Here is a 16,988-nt window from a genome sequence, read left to right as displayed (position 1 = left end):
GAATATTAAGACTTTCCTGTGGATTGTAAGCTCAGTGTGCTGTTGGCGATCTTTCCTGGCAAACCCTGTGAAGCAGTCCATTTAAATTGTCCATTTTCAGTACTTTCCACTTTACTACTTCTGTGCACTCTTATTCGTATGCACAACCTTTAATTCCTCTTCACTTAAGTTATCTTTGGTGTTTTGTTTTCAATAGTTGTCAATATTCTAATTTCAACGTTTACCCTTCCATCTTCTTGATTTTTATCTGCATGTCTTTCATCTAATTTTCATTTGCTCTGTATATTTTCTTGTTTGACGTCTATGGCAGTTTTTTTTTTTTTTGGTTAATATTTCTTGCTGGTTTTTTTCCTGGATTCTTTTTTCCTGTTTATAGCGTCCTTCTTTTACTTTATCTTCAGTACACATCTGCCCCCCCCTCCTTTTTATTATATTTTTCATTCTTGTTTCTCTTGTCCAGGTGCCAGCTTGAAGATTATTCAACTATTGCAGCATTTTGAGCACTTGGCCCCAATCTTTGTTCAAGCTGTTAGCCTTTGGGCAACAGACTTTGGAATGAAGACCATTGTTGGGGAGATCATGAGGTAAGACAAACAAGGGTGAAAATGGGTTCCTCCACAGTATTAGGATCCATATGGCTAGCGTTCGTTCACAACGTGCCAAATGATGAATTCGAGGCTAATGTGACTCCACTGGCTAGGTCCTGTTCTTTGACCTCAAACATGGTCCGTAATCTTGGTGGGCGATGCTGAGCTGTGCTTGCTCACTGTAAGGCCGGTCCAACAGCAAACTTTGCGATATCCTCCTTACTTTTCACAAGTCCTTAAGGTTCAGGAACTTGGGAATCAAGGCAGGGTCTTTGCAAACAAGGTACACACAGGTCCAAAAATTAATTGAGGACTCAGATCAGTGGCTTGAGTTAGCCAGTATGGTGTGATCACAAATCTTTGGTAATCTGATGGCAATTAGCATCTTTTTTTCTTGTGGTAAACGTTGTCCCGTTAAGTGCCTACTCCCAAGTTTGAGTCACTCCTCTCTTCATGTGTAGTGATGTCTGGTTTTTCTGGTTGGCATCTGTTTCAAAATGTATTAAAGTGACTTAAACGTATAGTAATGGAAGATGAAAAGGATTGTGTTGACATGGTAAATATCTGGAGGGGGGGGCAGCGGGACATCACTTGAAGGCTGTTTTTTCTGAACTTTGGTCCTCTATTCCTTAGTGACTTCAACTGTTCCTGTACCGCTCTTTTCCATTGATCACCTCTATCTTTTCACAGAGAGATTGGACAGAAGGGCCCTCAGGAACTGGCTCGGGAGACATCTGGGGTGAAAGCCTATGCCTCCTTCCTGACTGAACTTGGCGAGCAAATACCAGCCATCATGATTCCCAGCATCAGTGTCTTGTTAGACCACCTGGATGGGGAGGTAGGGTTTGTAGCTGGGGAGTGGAAGTGGCTAACATGAACAGGCAAGAAGCGAGGTCTGATGGTGAAAGGCTCACCTTGATGCTGAAGCATATGTGACCCAAGTTTTTTGGAAACCATTGTTGAGAGCAGCAGATGTTGGGAAGCTTTCCGATTTCGCAAGATTGTCTAACTTTTGTAAAATGGCAGCCTGGAGAAGCCTCCTTACATGCTTACGTGGAACGTTGGGATGTCTCTCCAAAGCATTCTTTTCTTTCAGCAGCATTTTGCTTACATATCTGGCAGCTTCTTTGTTCTCGATAAGTTGATTGCAAGAATATTTAGGTGAAAGACTACTCCAATATCTAAACCGTTTCTGTAACTTGAAGGCCATGAATTTGAGACTATGGAAGCCTTAAGCTTGACTTAAAGATTCAAAGTCCTCTTATTTATAAGTGTTTAAACTGCAAACCTTTCTGTACGAAACCATGTGTAATTGTTAAATGTCAGCAAGGTAGGACCGCCTATTGGGAACATCAAGTGATCAATTCTGCAGTAATTCTCCCTACCACAATGTTTCTACTACTACTTGGCTTCTTGGACATCTACATAACTTGTTTTTTCTGCATTCGATTAGATGTGTAGAATAATATTATTGCCTTTGCAGGCCTGTGGATGTGATGTCCATTGCTCTGCTCAGTTGGGAGAGAAGAGGCTTAACTTTGCTCGAAGATCCTTCAGGAAATTCTTGGAGTGGGCTAGGCTTGGAATTTATGATTGATCAAGAGAATAGTTGCTGGTGTATGAGGCTAATTTAGGTGTGAGCGCTGGTCAATAAGCAGCTGCCACCAGTCACTACTTTAGGTCCAGGGGTGATCAGTGTGATGCAAGATTGATATGGGGGTATTGACAATGAGTGACTTAGCAGGGTCCTGGTTAGGTCCTTGTTCGGACTATAAGCCTTTAATATACACGGTTGGACTTTGTGGAATTGTAGCAAAGCTACTGTGCATTTAGTGCTAATCACCCTAGTTGGGATGTGCTCAAAATCTGACTCCAGCAGGTAGATGAGTGAATTCGGCTGGCGTAAATGTCTTGCCTGGACTAGCCATACGATGGTGTACAGCAACACAGCTGTGCAAATGTAGCTAAACACTCTTTGAGGTTGAAAGTATTCAGATCAGGTCTAATGTGAGCACCACTGCTGCACAGCAAGTATTAAAGCTCTTCCATCTGTGCACAAGCTGCTTTATATACATGGGAGGGACAACCTCTTTGCACTTCCAACCTCCTTGTATCTATTTATGGGCTGTGTGGAGCAGAAACTGCAACCATATTAGGAAATGCAACATATCTGTTTTTGTTTTTTACTCCATCCAAGGATAGAGCATCTCTAGGTCTAAATATATTTTATATTGGAGTGCTGATGTTGCTATATCAGTTCTGTAAGCAGCCATAAAATGATCCTCATGAGGTGACTAAAGACACAAGTGGATCCTGAATGAAGCTTGTTATAGCGACAGGTAAACAGTTATCGAGCTCCTGCTGTATTTCTGTAATTGTCTCAATTCGAAAGAGGCTGGGGTGGGGGAGGAAGCATGCCTTCCTCTACTACCTATTCCACCTGTTCCTGTTTTACTCTTTGCAGAGTTATATGATGCGCAACGCTGTCCTGACGGTCATGGCTGAAATGGTAATCCGAGTGCTAAGTGGTGATCAGATGGATGAAGCAGCCAGGCGTACCCGTGACCAGTTTTTAGACTCGCTGCAGGATCACATGCACGACGTCCATGCCTTTGTACGCAGCAAGGTGCTGCAGATTCTTGCTCGTGTTGTGCAGGAGAAGGTTGGTATAGACAAAAGGCTCCCGGGACTGAGCATGGGTTACTGTCTCCCTGGATATATTCCCACCCACCACCACCACCACCCCAGTGGCATGGCCACAAAGGAAGTTCTGAGCGAAAGATTTAGACTTCAAATTTGTGTTTAAAAAAAAAGATATATATATATATAAAAAATTTTTTAATTGTATGTACTTTTAATAAAGCTAGCTTGTGGAATATTATACTATTATGGTGCTCGTGAATAGAGCATCAGTTCCTCCTTTCTTCAGACTGGTTGCACATTTTTATTTTGTCACCCCCAAAAAAAATCTGGTTACTATCTGTCTCGAGGTGTGCTGTCTCAGACCACTGCCCTTCCACTGTTGCTGACATTCCTTTGTTACATTACTCTCTATCCTCAAGCTTACTCTTTCCCTTTCCAGGCCCTTCCTCTCTCTCGATTTCATGAAGTCGTCACTCTAACGGTTGGCCGGCTCTTTGACAAATCTGTGAATGTTAGTAAGAACGCAATCCAGCTCCTTGCCACTTTCCTGGCCAACAATCCCTTCACCTGCAAGGTAAGATCAGAGCATCGGCTAAAACACACATGGTGAGCATTTACACTATAGAGCTGGGGTGGTACACTACATAGCCTTGTTGCAGTGTGATTCAATGACACAGCAGCAATTGAGTGAATTTGAGGCACCGCAGCAAATGGACTTGAAACATGGTGTTGATGCCTGTTTGAAAACTTTCCAACTGTATTGTCAGTCACACATCCATTTTGTGTTATTGAGTGCATGGCCTCTTTGATTCTTTCAGTTAAATTATGCTTGTTTTTTGGCGCTCTCATTTTCTAAGTGCATTCATTAAACATTGCACTTTGTGAATATTACAAAATGGTTCCATGTGTTGATGGTACTTGGTTGAGCGTCCGATTCCTTGGTAACCTCTCCAAAGAGTACAACATGCACGTCTCAGTTCACTGCTACAACGTGTTGGCTATTGCAAGCTCTGTGTGTGTTCTGCTCAGTTTACATTCCTACTTTGTTTGCAGCTCAGTAGTGCAGACCTGAAGGATCCATTGGAGAAAGAAACACTTAAACTGAGGGAGCTGAGAGAGAAAGTGAGAGCCGCAGCCCCCGGTGAGATTTTGACTTTAACTCCGCAGACCTCAATAGGGTCTTTTATTAGTAGCTGAGCTCTTCAACTTACATTAGATATGTTTTTTCTCCTTTGCAGTTGTGGTGATTACTCCTGAGGAAGAATGGGAGGCAATGTTTCCAGAAGTGAGCTCCAGCCTGCAGGTTGTCCTACAGGGGCCACCACAAGAGGAGGAGGAGCAGGTTGACCGCATTGGTGAGGACGAGACTGCTGAGCAGGTCGCTGAGCGGATCATAAAGCTTCTGAAGAAGACCAATTATAAGTAAGTGCCAGCCACTTCTCGATCAAAAATAACTTATGCTAACTTGATGGGCCCAAAGTAAAAACGGTTTCCTTCCTTAGGCATGCCGTTGCGCTTGTGCAGGAAGCCACTGAGCACTTCAAAGACAGTGCTGCCTTCTCAGGAAAGGATGGCCCTGAAGATCAGTGCATCCTTGAAATATTACGTAAACTTTTTACAGGTAAATGACTATTATCAACTGGTTGAGAATGTCCTGTACTGTCACTTCACTCTTGCTACCTTCACTCACAAGCATATTCTTTGTAACGAAGATTCACAATGCGCCTTTTGTAATTTATAATATTTCTCGGTTTAGGTAAAATGTCTAAAGTGCAGCATCACAATGTTGTGCAGATTCATCCCCCTGCAATTTACATATTCAATCTGCCAGTCCCAACTGGCTTGGTTTCCCTTCACCAGTAGCAAGGAGTGGTGGGGCAAAGCAAGGTTGAAAAGAAAACCACTGCTCTTGTTGTGGTGGTGTGAGGATGGAGCAGGGAAGGGCTGGTGACTGCTTCCCAGAGAGTAGCGAGCTTCTAATATTCAAGGTGCTTGAACGAGTTGCAAGTACTTGGTGTTCTCAGGCGTTGATTGTGTGTCCTGAATTACTTTCCCATCTTGTTCCAAAGATATGTGCCTAGACACTACTGTAAAAAGGTGATTCCTGGAAATTTAAATCCATGTGCACTGACAGTATATTTGGTGTCTTGAAAATCGGCTTGTGTTCAAGCTCCATGTCAAACACATTTACTAGGAGTCCTGTCCAACCCTGCTCCCTCCACCCGCCCTTACCACAAGCATTGAATCCTTTTTGGATTCTCAAATAGCAAACCATTTTAGATCGTTTGGATAACTTCCATCTAGCAGTAATCCAAGCTTGTGCTTGATTCAGGCACTTGCTCTGGAAACCTAATATAACATGTTCTGAACTTATTCCTTAATTGTTTCAAACTCACTAAGTTATTGCTCTCAATCACTTTCTTGCCTGTTCTTGACTTGCGTTATTTGGTCTTTTGGTCTTGCTCTTTGGCAGGACAGTGGGGTATTGGTGAGGCTGCAGCAGGAGAGCCAGAACAGTCTGAAAAGCTGGATACGACTGAGAAGGAGCCTGATGTCTGTCCTTCTCCCAAGGAGCAAAGCACTACTGCTCCTGCAGTAGAACCGTCTGATTTGGGGAAGCAAGAAATGTTAGTTCAGTACCTCAAGGATGCTTACAGCTTTGCTCTCAAAATTGAAGAGGCTATCAACGTAATCAGCAAAATGATGTATGAAACAACTGTGTCTGGTAGGACTTATTTTTGCATTTCCGTTTGGGGGGGGGGGGAACAGGTACAAGCACATTATGGGTTCAGTTCTATTCCCTATACAGATTTGTGTTGGATCTAAAACCAACTTGTGCCTTAGCAATGTTTGGAGTTCATTGGTGTGCATTGTGGAAAGGGGGGTTTATAGGTGCTAAACTTGTGAAGATTATAGCATTCTGACTGCTTGATATAGAAAATTGCTCAATGCAGGATGCCTTCTAAGGGACCCTTCATCTTGAGAGTATGAATGTTTTCGTTTGATTGGAACCACCAAGTTATGCTGATTGGCTATTAAGTGAAAGGATCTTTGACCTATTTATCCATAAGAAATTGCACGTTTGTTACTGTAGAAGGCATCCATTGTCCTTAGTTAATCCACATCACATATGGCCATGTGATTCCCCTCATGAATTTAATGTATTTGAATGCCCTCATTGAATGTTGGACGCACACATCTAGGCATCACGTCAAATGACACTTTGAAAATGTTCAAACAGATGGGCAAAATGTAATTCCTCTACTTACTCTATTTTGGTAGCTCTCGGTCAACAGCTAAACACCTGTAAATCCTGCTTTGTTTCCTCTAAGTACCTTGTGTGTATTGCTCTTCCATAATCTCCTTCCCTACAAATTTAATGATCTAGCACCTCTCTTCCTTATAGTGGTGCAGGAAGTGATTGACTTCTTTGTGACAGTCTCCCAGTTTGGAGTGGCGCAGGCTCTGCTTGGGATCCGCAGAATGCTGCCTTTGGTGTGGTCAAAAGATCCAGGTGTGAAGGAGGCAGTGCTGGGTGCCTATCGCAGACTATACCTAAGTCCCAGCGGTGAGTCTGAGAGGTATGGTGACATCAGACATGCTTGATTATTGGGCGGGGCTGGTCAGAGGTTGTGCGTTTTCAACTGTCAGCAACTTTACAAAGGGTTTTTCTAAATGCCAAGATGTAACTCCTGCCTTACACATAACAAACCTGTCTGATTATTCGCACTCCACATATCTCTGTACACATGACACCCCATCCGCACCATCTTGCATTTACTGTGACACCTATGCTTGAAAAACCCAAACAACTCATTCCTTCCACAGCGAATCGTAAACACGCTATGATTCACGTTAATTAACACGCACTCTGGAGCCATGCATGCACCAGAAATAGCAGATGTCACCCCTTCTTACCATTATGCCAACTTGGCAGAAGCCTCGCTCCCTTACTCCCAGGACCTCCTCTGTGACCAGGACCTCCCCTGCCACCAGACTCAAATGCAACCTGCCCCTGTTCTCTCTTCTGCCTACCTAGCATCTGATTCCCCATGGGTCCTCCACCTAATCCCCACATTGCAAACCAGCTACTACAACTGCTCCTCCCACTTAAAACTCCCAGGCAGCACAACAACCAAGACTGTGGAGTAGGTCTCTTATGTTCTAGAAATCATGAAGATCAAGCGGCAAGCCCATTTATCAACTCCCAAAAATGTTAACCCTTTTGATGACATCTCTGTATTCAGTACCAATCATAATTCCTCGACTGAACCAAACAGCCATCTCCTCTGATATCCTACATCCTATAGTTGACAATTAAAACTATTCAAGCAGCAGTTTTTCTCTTTCAATGACTTCATCTTCAACTTAAGGCTGGAATTGCAATGCACAATGGTGTATACATGTCCTGCAGGAATTTTCTTGGAGAAGCCAATCTTAACTAGTACATCCCAATCATCAGTGAAATCCAATTCGGGCTGACCACTCTGCAAACCAATTGAGCACTGCTCAAATCCCGCCCATCACACAAAGAAGAAATTCAACGCCATTAACTTCTTCTAAAAGAACATTGACCGAATGAGAGGATGCTGACCACATAAAGCCCTAGCCACATGCCCAATATGTCTACCTCTGCACAGTCCGATTTCTTTCCATTGAGGCACTCTCCACCATCTAAACTGAGTCATGTTACTTCAGTAATATCCCTTAAAATGCTCCTGAACATCAGTACAACCTTCCTCGTGGCATCATCTAACTCCTTCAAGATTTGCCAAAGACATCTATTCTGTACAGAATGCTTTACCACTGCAGCCGGTCAGCTGCATTAAACCATGGTTTGTTTCAACCGATCACTTCTGAACTGTCATCTCCAAAAAGGTTTCAGGCTACCTGGCGCAGTTTGCCATGCTGCATACAGTGAAAGCTTTTCTCCCTAGATTAGACTTCAGAAGAGCTGTGCAAGTCCTGGTCCTATCAACGCGGAATGTGCTCACACTGCTGTGTGAACTTCTGGATCCAGTTGGTTACATGGGCAATATTCTAAAAGTGAGGAATCTGCAGTAGAGTACCCACCAGAAATCACATCATCAAAGGAGAGTAGCTTGTTTATTATGCTCTTTCATCAAAAGAAATCCATCTGTGATGGCTTGAATTGGCAACAAGTAGCATAAGCCTGGTTATATGCAGGGTGAAAATGTTAGTTGTATGTGTAAGCCTGCCAGTTGACATGAATCCAGTCTATAAGCCACCCTTGTGAGAAGGATTGTTAATGAATCTATCTGTGACACTTAAAGGGCCTCACAGTGCATTGTCTCCCCTTTGCTATTTTTAATCGGGATGAGACCACCATTAGCTAGCATGCAGTTGTCTGACTTCTTGAAAGTGTAGGCTTGCCTATTGGTTGTGTTCATGTAGTGTTCTGCATCAACCACGTTTTTTATTCTTGCAGGGCGAAGGCTCAGACTCTGGTGCACAACCTCTCCCTTCTCACTGTAGATGCTTCTCTGTCAACCATCCAATGCCTCGAGGAGATTGTGAGTGAAGAAGTGGCTTGCTTCATATTATTCATCCTGGGTTTTTCTGTTCAGACTGGCACATTGTGTTAGGAGCTCAAATTGATTTTGCACCCTCAATTCTCGATTTTAAATAAAGCTAAATGGGTGACCCGGGAGCCTTTAGGTAGAATAGAGAAATTTCAGAAAGCTGCACATACAAGAAATCTGTGTGCTTCAAATACATTGTTCAAAATGATTTGCCAGCCTGGGAAATAACTCTTGGCAAACAAAGTCAAAAAATGATACTCTTGAATGTTAAAATGTTTTGAGTTTAGTGCCTTTGTTGTGGTTGGGTCTAGCTTTTAATTGATAATCGGTCTTGTTTTGCTAGTAGTTTAAGCACTGCTTAAAGCATGAATATGTAGAAAACTGTTCGGGAAAAATACTCCTGTTTTGTTTGGGATTGGCACGTTTCGTGCAGATCTGTAGCATCGTGAGTGTAGTTGCATGGCCATGCCTTCTTTACACCGACATCCCATGCCTATTGCTGGCCTTGGCTCAAATCAGGGTGAATTTATCCTAAGTAGCTGTCACTGTGCTACTGTGACTTCATGCTTTAATAAAGTCTCTGAGAAATCTGCCCATCAGTGGTTTGCCCAATTCCTCCTTCAGTCCTTTTGTATGACTCGTCCACCACCCTGAATCTTGTGTGGTTGCCCCCTGAATTTTTTTCGTTTCTCCTTCTGACTGTCTTTACCCTTCTGTAGGTTTCAGAGTTTGTGCTGAAGAATGAAATCCGCCCAGCTGTGATCCAACATCTCTGGGAGCGCTTCACAGAGAAGTCTGCATGCTCTCCTCTCGAGCGCAGGGCTTCTGTTTTGCTGCTGGGAATGATGGCCAAGTACGTATGATTCGCATTACTTTTGTTACTGGGTGTAGCTGGAGTGGTTTCCAATCTGTTTAGGTTAATGAGATGCTGTGTGTTACATTGCTGCTTCTTGCTATGTGTAAAGTGTTTAGCAGAAGCAGTTGCTCTCCTGTAGTTTCATAGTTGTCTCTCTGCTCATCTGATGGCAACCACCTGTTTGGCTGCTTTGGCTTGAGAGTAAACCGTCCTGCAGTTCTCCTGTTTTTTCCACCTGTGGCTGATGGAATGAGTTGCATTGAATGTAAAGCCATGGGTCCCAATGCTTTGCTGCTGTTAAGCAGGGACAGTCTCAGTGGTTCCAAGAACATTTTCATTTCGCTCCCTGGGGCATCCACTGTGATCTGCTTCTGAACCTGTAACAAATCTTTAATCTCTGAGGGCATCTGTTTAGCAAAGTTACTGCAGTGGAACCAACCGTTTATACTGTTGTCCAAATTAGCCATTTGCACACATTCTGTGCACTGCAGACTTGTATGTCTTCTGCGCTTACTTAAAACGCCTTTTCCCTTCCACTGCAGAGGCCGCCCTGAAATTGTTGGCAGCAACCTGGATACCCTGGTGACTGTTGGGTTGGGTGAGAAAGTGCATGAGGACTACCGGCTTGCACGAGCAGTCTGCAACACTATTCTGAAAATTGGAGACAGCCAGAAGGTAAGAAGTGGGGGATGTGGGAGAAGGGTTGCAGTTACACGACATGGATGGCGTGTCCTCTGGCACAGCCTTGTTTCAGTGAATGAAAGATATGTAATGGTGTATGAATTCAGTTTGCCAGCCTTTTGGGAGAACACCTTAGATGTGGATCCCTCATCACTTGTGGCACTGCCCCAGCACATGTTGAGGTCTTGACCTAGGGGACGGTGGCTGCCTTACAAAGATACTTGACTCTGGCTTCCACTGGTGCACTTCAGGGCCTCCTATGCTTTAACCTCTGCACCAGTCAAACCCATTGTGAGTCTTCAGGGTACTAGTCTGCACTGGCTGAACCAATCCCTCTGCCAAACGGCCCTGGTTATTGCTCCGGTTCTCTTTTGCTGCTGGCAACTACTTGGACCTGCAGAATTCTAGTGGCCTGGATACAGTCACCCCATTCTGAACATGCACATTCCTCTGCAAGAAGTTGTTCAAAATGCTGTCTTTGATGTAGGTATATTTGGATGTGAAGTTTGTATAGTGAACCTTGAGCTGCAGGACTTTTAATATCATTTGCGATCCTGTAATTGCACATGTGATACCTGGACTTTGGATTGGTTCCACCCATTATCCGTTTGGTCCTCCTGTTTGGACATCTGCACCTCAAGTCTTTACAAACGTGATGTCGGTGGTTGTTACTTCTTTGCAAGTTAGTGTTTGCTTTGTTCCTGTACATCAGTAATTGGCTGCTCTGCAGCTTTTACTGGACCACCTGGAGGCCACCATGTCCCTACTCATTGACCTTCCGGTTCTCCATAAACCTTTGCACCTATAGCCCTCTCCAGTCTACTATTCAGCAAAGCAAGCTTTACCCATCCCGTCTTCCCAGCAGGTTTGGTGACATTCAGGCTATGATAAAGGTGTTCCTGAAAGCCCTGTGTCTCTTGGGCCTGCTTGCCTCTTGCCTGTGCTTCTTGCATACACTCCAGTGGTGGCCCTGCTTCCAGTGGTCCCAGCACTGGTGAGATCTGACTGAGTCTGTATTTACATAGGAGCTGCTCTGGACATGCAGAGTGGTGGCTGTTGTCCTAAAAGGTTTCTAACCTTTTCTGAAGTTGGCCGTACTAGGTGACAGAGGGCCCACTCCCTTGCTTTGTGTGGATTTCTGTGCACTGGAGATCCAAAGCCCCCCCCCCCCCCCCCTTTGATGCAGAGGTCTGATAATCAGATCAAGCTTTGTGTGATTAACCGGACTCTTGGTGGTTCTGTTCTCCATCCCTGGCATGTTCATCCAGGTCCTGATGGGCAAAATGACCATGATGTGGTATGCAAATTGGGTGGTGTTGACTTGCCCTCCTTTGCCACTAGGCACTGTAGTTGTAGGTGCACGCAAGATGAATATCCGGTTGTGAACCACCTGTCAAACTCCGTTAACATGCAGACTGAGTATCTCAGCTCTATCCTGCTAACTACGCTGGGCATATTCACCTGGGTTGGTCTAGTCCACATTGTCTTCAGGAGTACCAGTGTTCCACTTGTGAGCACTCTAGTGGCTGTCTGTGCCCTCATTTTCTACTGCAGGGAGCCCCATTCTGCCTGAGGTGATCTTCCTTTTCTACTATGCATCCATCAGTTTCAGATTCCTCACGCTCTGAGGAAACTGCACCAGTCCTGTGGGCAGATCTTGAATGTGTGGCGATCAGAAACACCTGTACTCTGTCTGCTTGAACGCAATTTTTTTATATCCTAATTGCTCAGCTATCTGCATTTCTATATCATTATTTACTTTTCCAGTTATTGGTTTACATACAGCTATTCATCGTGCCTCTTAAATGTCTAACAAATCGCTGAGAAGTGGGTTTCACAATTTCTGCATTGTCTGTCTTTACTTTGAATAATATATCTTGCTGCAAGCTCTAGCTAGTGTCAATCGTGAAAATATAGGCCATGGTCTGTATTTTTAACTTATGCAACTTGTTATACAAACTTTGAAAAGCGCATTGTAAAGGATGGCCCCTCTGTTTGTAGTAGTGTCTCTGAGTAAGAGGCAGTGGGGATCCAGGGTAATTGATGTCTTTAAGGTGCAGCAGTTTTATGAAGTTCATGATGAGGTGTATGGCTAGCAGCATGGCACTTGTGAAAACCCAAAGAATGCTTTTACGCCTGAAACCCGGTTTGTTGGGTTTTTGCTGTCAAGCGTGGGGTCAACCTTTAACCGGTTTGGCAATTGGCAAAAAGTAGACTTTAAATGTTAATGAAATCATTCTTAATTTGAGAAATGTGGCTAAAAAAAGTTCCAATTAAATGCATTGTGTGGTACACCTAATCATTTCTCGGTAGATCTCTGCCAGAAACAAGACTGTAGTGAATGTTACGATTGGCATGCCAGCCACAAATACTAAAGGCAGTAAAGTAGTACATTTACACATATATTTTCTACAATTTGATAATGCATACATGCCCCAATGTTTTACTTTTCTAACTGACTTTAATTGCTAATTTTCCATTTTAATGTTAAATTCCATTGTGGTGCCCGCTGCTACAAAGTCAATGGGTCTGAGACACTTTCAGACTGGGTTTTAATGATTTTGATTTGTTGGGCATCAATGGTAGGGGATTTGGTCATGGATGCTCTGTATGGTTGGATGGAAATAAAGCAGACGAGATGAGTCACAGTTGACCATGTTTGATGTGACGAGCAGGGTCTGGTGGTCAACCATGGTGGACAGTGGTCGAGTAGGACAAGGAAGCATGCGCCTATATCGTCCACTTTGTGTCCTGTGCCCTGTTCTTGACCATCTTTCTTCTGTTGCCCAGGCAGATAGGTTGATTGACAGTGGTTGTCTAGGTACCTTAATATTTGTAATCCCTCAGATCTTTGGGATGTTGAGAATGGTGGCAGGAGCAGTTGCTGCACACGTTACTGTAAAAAGCAGGATTCTTGTGCAGTGAAGATAGCTTGTTACACTGTACCAGGTTGATAGGCTTTGTGTTTTTTAAGGCAGTTTTGTACTACATTTGGCGATCAGAAATATACTTACTATTTAAAAAATGTGAGATTCGTGTTGCTGTTAGAATTCACCTGAAGCTTTTTGCTTGTAAGTTATGTTGGAAGAGACACTGGTTCTGCCTGGTTCAGGGGGGTGGAATTTAATAAAATATCTACTTGTCCATGGGGCAGGTTGCTTCATAAATCTACTTGTCCTGTAACAAAATCCACTTGCCCACTTGGTGCCATGTACTGCAGTGACAAATTATGGCCGCAATCTCATTATATAAGACTTCTGATATAGCCTCCTTGATTATGCCAGGGCTCATACCATAGTAGTGTTTGAATACTTGCAATACCCTTATGTTGCCACATTTCCGCAGATCTACATACTGGGGCTGAAGGTAGTGGTAAGCAATAGTTCCAGGTTGAGTGCCCTTTTGAGTCGGTGCAAACCTACTAACTTGCATGTTTTAAGGGTATCTAAAACTCTTTTCTAATATATTCCCATACGGAGAAATGTTGGAAATTTACTTCTGACAATGGTAGACGTAAACCTTCTTCTTGGGTTAGGAAAAAAGTGGTTGGAGGGAAAGTGAACTTGCAAACACTCAGATTTTCGCATTAGCAAATCTACACATGCATATTTGCCCACAGAAAAATGCAGTTCACAAATATTTTCTAGGAGTACTATTTATTGTCCTACTTCTGTAAATTCTTAGGAATTCACGAAAGCCGCATAACTACCCTTAATGTAAGGACATGTACCTTGGGTGCACTTTTAAGACTTTATTTAATAATTCGGCTCCTAATATGGTCTGTCGTTGACCGTGACCTTTTGCGTTTCTTAAAGTTCTGTTTCGGCTGGCTTCACTGTGAGTTGACAGCATTCTGTTCTTTCACAAGGAGCATATCGGCACACAAAGTATTTTTGTCTATTGCCAGTAACTACTGTGGCAGTGTGTGCTTTTTGAGACCAAAAAACAATTTTTCCTTTTGCCAATGTGTGTTATAATGGTGAGGGCCTAGCAGCTCGCACCCCAATAAGGTTTTACAAAAACCAAGCGTAAACAAGTCACGCATTGACTTAATTAAAAAGCTGACAACTAATTTCAGACCCACTGGCTTTGCAAATGCAGGTTTGTGTTTGTTTCCCATAATCATATTGAAACTGGTTACACAGATTTTCCTTTATGAATATTTTTGGGAAAAACTAGCATGCATCAACATATGTTACTAAATGATGATGCAAAGAAAGGACCTGAAACTTTACAGTAGTTTAGCTAAATGTTTTTTTCCTGTTCATGTTTTTTATGAAGATTTTATTTTGAAAGCAAAGAATCATCAATCTTGATTTCAGGCTTTTTCAAATACTTGCATCAAATCAGAGAGCATTCCGGGAGCATTATGCATAGCTTCGTTTTGCTAAACTTTGAAAACGTGTGCAAACATTTTTGTACTGGCACCACTGTCAGCAGTGTAGTCGGCGCTTGCAACATTTAATTAAAGCGGTCACCCTAATAAAGGCTTTCAATTAATGAACCACAAATACAAGTTTGAACAGCAGTAACATGGGCAACATATTACCTTAACTGCAGATAGTCTCCTTCCCTGATCCATAATGTGGTACTGCAAACTGGCAGCCAAAGGGTTTGTGCTGCAGGGGGTTCGGCCTACTTGTCCCAAGGACAAAATAAACATAAAAACGTGTTGCCCTTGACCCCAAACATGTCCTGGGCGTTGGGCTATAGGAATTCCACATCCCTGCTGGTTATAAAATGTGGTTTATTGGTGTCTAGTGCTTTCACTTAACTGTTCCAGATGCCAGTTTTTTCCTCCACGCCTGGTTTCTGTTAATGCCTTGCATTATGTTCCACAGAAGGTTGGTTTGGCTAGCTTGTCTGCATCGGGTACTCTTGAGACTGCATTCCCTGAATGGCTGCTTGTGCAATTAAATAGGTTAGCTCAGTCTCTTGTGTAAATGCTTTAAATTTGTGGCTCGTTGTTTTAACTTGATGCACGTCATAGAATGGAATAACTAATGTTTTACGCTATTTTGCTTCGCAGCAGACGCTTGGGAAAAGCAAGGAGCCCTTTAGGTTGCCTGGAGAGCACCAGCTCTTTGTCAGCCTCACAGAGGCGGTGGTCGGAGGTAAGACAAACCTTGTAGTAGTGTCTAAAATGACTGCACTAAACTACACTTTTTCAAGGCAAAACTATCACCCACAATGTTCATGGTATCCTCACTCCTGTCCACAGTGTCCTGTGGTTTCCTTCCTGGCAGTATCTCCCCCCCCCCCCCCCCCCCCTCCATTTAACGACCTGTGGCTGAGTCTGGCACTTATTAATATTGGTTTCTTAATTTCCCAGGCATCGCCAGCCCCAGCCTGCTCTGGCTTCCCTTCACGGAGACCGCAATTACGGTCATTTATCAGCTGGCCGAGGAGCCAGAGAGGGTCTGCGCCCCAATTCTGCAGCGATGCTCCAAGTTGGTGTTGGACCAGTTGGACAGTGCAGCCGCTGAGAAACCAGAGGCCTCAGGTGAGCGACTTGTTAGATGGCAATCTGGTCAGTTGATGTGGTGCAGTATGTCATTTTTCAAAAATTTATTTGCGGGGCTGAGCGTGGGAGTATGTCTTCTAAGGGGTGGTTGAAGGCAGGTGGGTTTCAATTTGCATCACTCAAAACAGTCCTATTTCAGAGCTTCCAACGGAGCCTCCGATTTCAGAAGAAGCCACTGATTGCCCCACACTCCCCACGTTCCTTCTAACACACCTCCTGTCCCTGGCTGGGGACGTGGCGCTTCAGGAGGTTGTCCACCTCGAGCGGGCAGTCAGTTCTGAGCTGCGGCGGCGCCGTGTCGTCAAGGAGGACCAGGAGGCCAAGAAGAGTGCGGATAAACAGAAAAAGCAGAAGGTGAGCCGCGCTGCCGGGCCCTGCACTGTCTTGGACAGAACAGCGGCACATTAGACCTAGTCTCCTGGCGTCCCACAAACCTTCAAAGCCCAGTCTGCACTGAAAAAGGAGCTTTTTATACTGTGCAGTCCCTGCAGATGGCGCTGGTGTATTCACCTTAAATGGGAAGTGTAAGGAGCGCTAGCAAAAAAAATTAAGAAGCACTGACATAGCCAGTAGGTCTTGCTTTTGGGACCTTATAAGTATTTAGTTATTCAGCACAATATGCTTGGTGAAGCAACATTAACTGGTGCATGGTTAAACACTTATAAGATCCCAAAGGCGAGACCTATTGGCTATGCCGATGCTTATTTTGTAACATATATATATATATATATATATATATCTTAACCTTAATTAAAGGAGAGACTGTTGCATTTTCAATGCTTGTTTTTTTTACTGTTGTACACTATACTAGAGACTGAGCCAGTGGTACTCCAGAGTGCTGTGTTCTGTTGCCTTCACTCAACCCTACAGCAGGAGAGACACAGGTTAAAAAAAAACTCTCGCTCCCTGTCGAACTGATGTGCCTCCACAGGGCAACCTTCACACAGTGTTATTTTCTATCTTTATTTATGTCATTCCATGTTCAGATAAAGCTCTGACTTGGAAGTATATACATGGCACTGAAATTAAGCAAAGGGATGATGTTTTCTACTTAATTATGGCTATCACACCTGCCACAAAATCCACTATGTCCTGCAGATTTCAACAGAATTAGTTTCTATCTCAAAGGATTGATGCTGATTGCTTTATTTCAG

General features: G+C 43.6%; 1 protein-coding gene and 1 non-coding gene across 2 annotated transcripts in view; both read left to right on the top strand.

Annotated features, from left to right (window-relative positions):
* The window catches only part of NCAPD2 (non-SMC condensin I complex subunit D2), a 45,170-nt gene that overhangs the window by 16,039 nt on the left and 12,143 nt on the right, over positions 1-16,988 (top strand). The window contains exons 8-22 of the mRNA XM_086932902.1: positions 461-584; positions 1,278-1,425; positions 3,052-3,249; positions 3,670-3,804; positions 4,284-4,371; positions 4,469-4,652; positions 4,733-4,851; positions 5,704-5,955; positions 6,637-6,811; positions 8,680-8,764; positions 9,493-9,626; positions 10,172-10,304; positions 15,340-15,424; positions 15,643-15,813; positions 15,974-16,188. Coding sequence (XP_086789028.1) covers positions 461-584; positions 1,278-1,425; positions 3,052-3,249; positions 3,670-3,804; positions 4,284-4,371; positions 4,469-4,652; positions 4,733-4,851; positions 5,704-5,955; positions 6,637-6,811; positions 8,680-8,764; positions 9,493-9,626; positions 10,172-10,304; positions 15,340-15,424; positions 15,643-15,813; positions 15,974-16,188 — 2,246 coding nt within the window. The remainder of the gene's footprint in view (positions 1-460; positions 585-1,277; positions 1,426-3,051; positions 3,250-3,669; positions 3,805-4,283; positions 4,372-4,468; positions 4,653-4,732; positions 4,852-5,703; positions 5,956-6,636; positions 6,812-8,679; positions 8,765-9,492; positions 9,627-10,171; positions 10,305-15,339; positions 15,425-15,642; positions 15,814-15,973; positions 16,189-16,988) is intronic.
* On the top strand, positions 659-964 carry LOC147706405 (small nucleolar RNA U85). The gene has a single exon (XR_015298769.1). It is a non-coding gene; the product is annotated as a small nucleolar RNA U85 (small nucleolar RNA).

Source organism: Lissotriton vulgaris, chromosome 7 (genome assembly GCF_964263255.1).
Source record: "Lissotriton vulgaris chromosome 7, aLisVul1.2, whole genome shotgun sequence".
In the NCBI taxonomy this organism is placed as follows: domain Eukaryota; kingdom Metazoa; phylum Chordata; class Amphibia; order Caudata; family Salamandridae; genus Lissotriton; species Lissotriton vulgaris.
The sequence above is the reverse complement of the archived record's forward strand: the minus strand, read 5'-3'. Positions and strand labels throughout refer to the sequence as shown.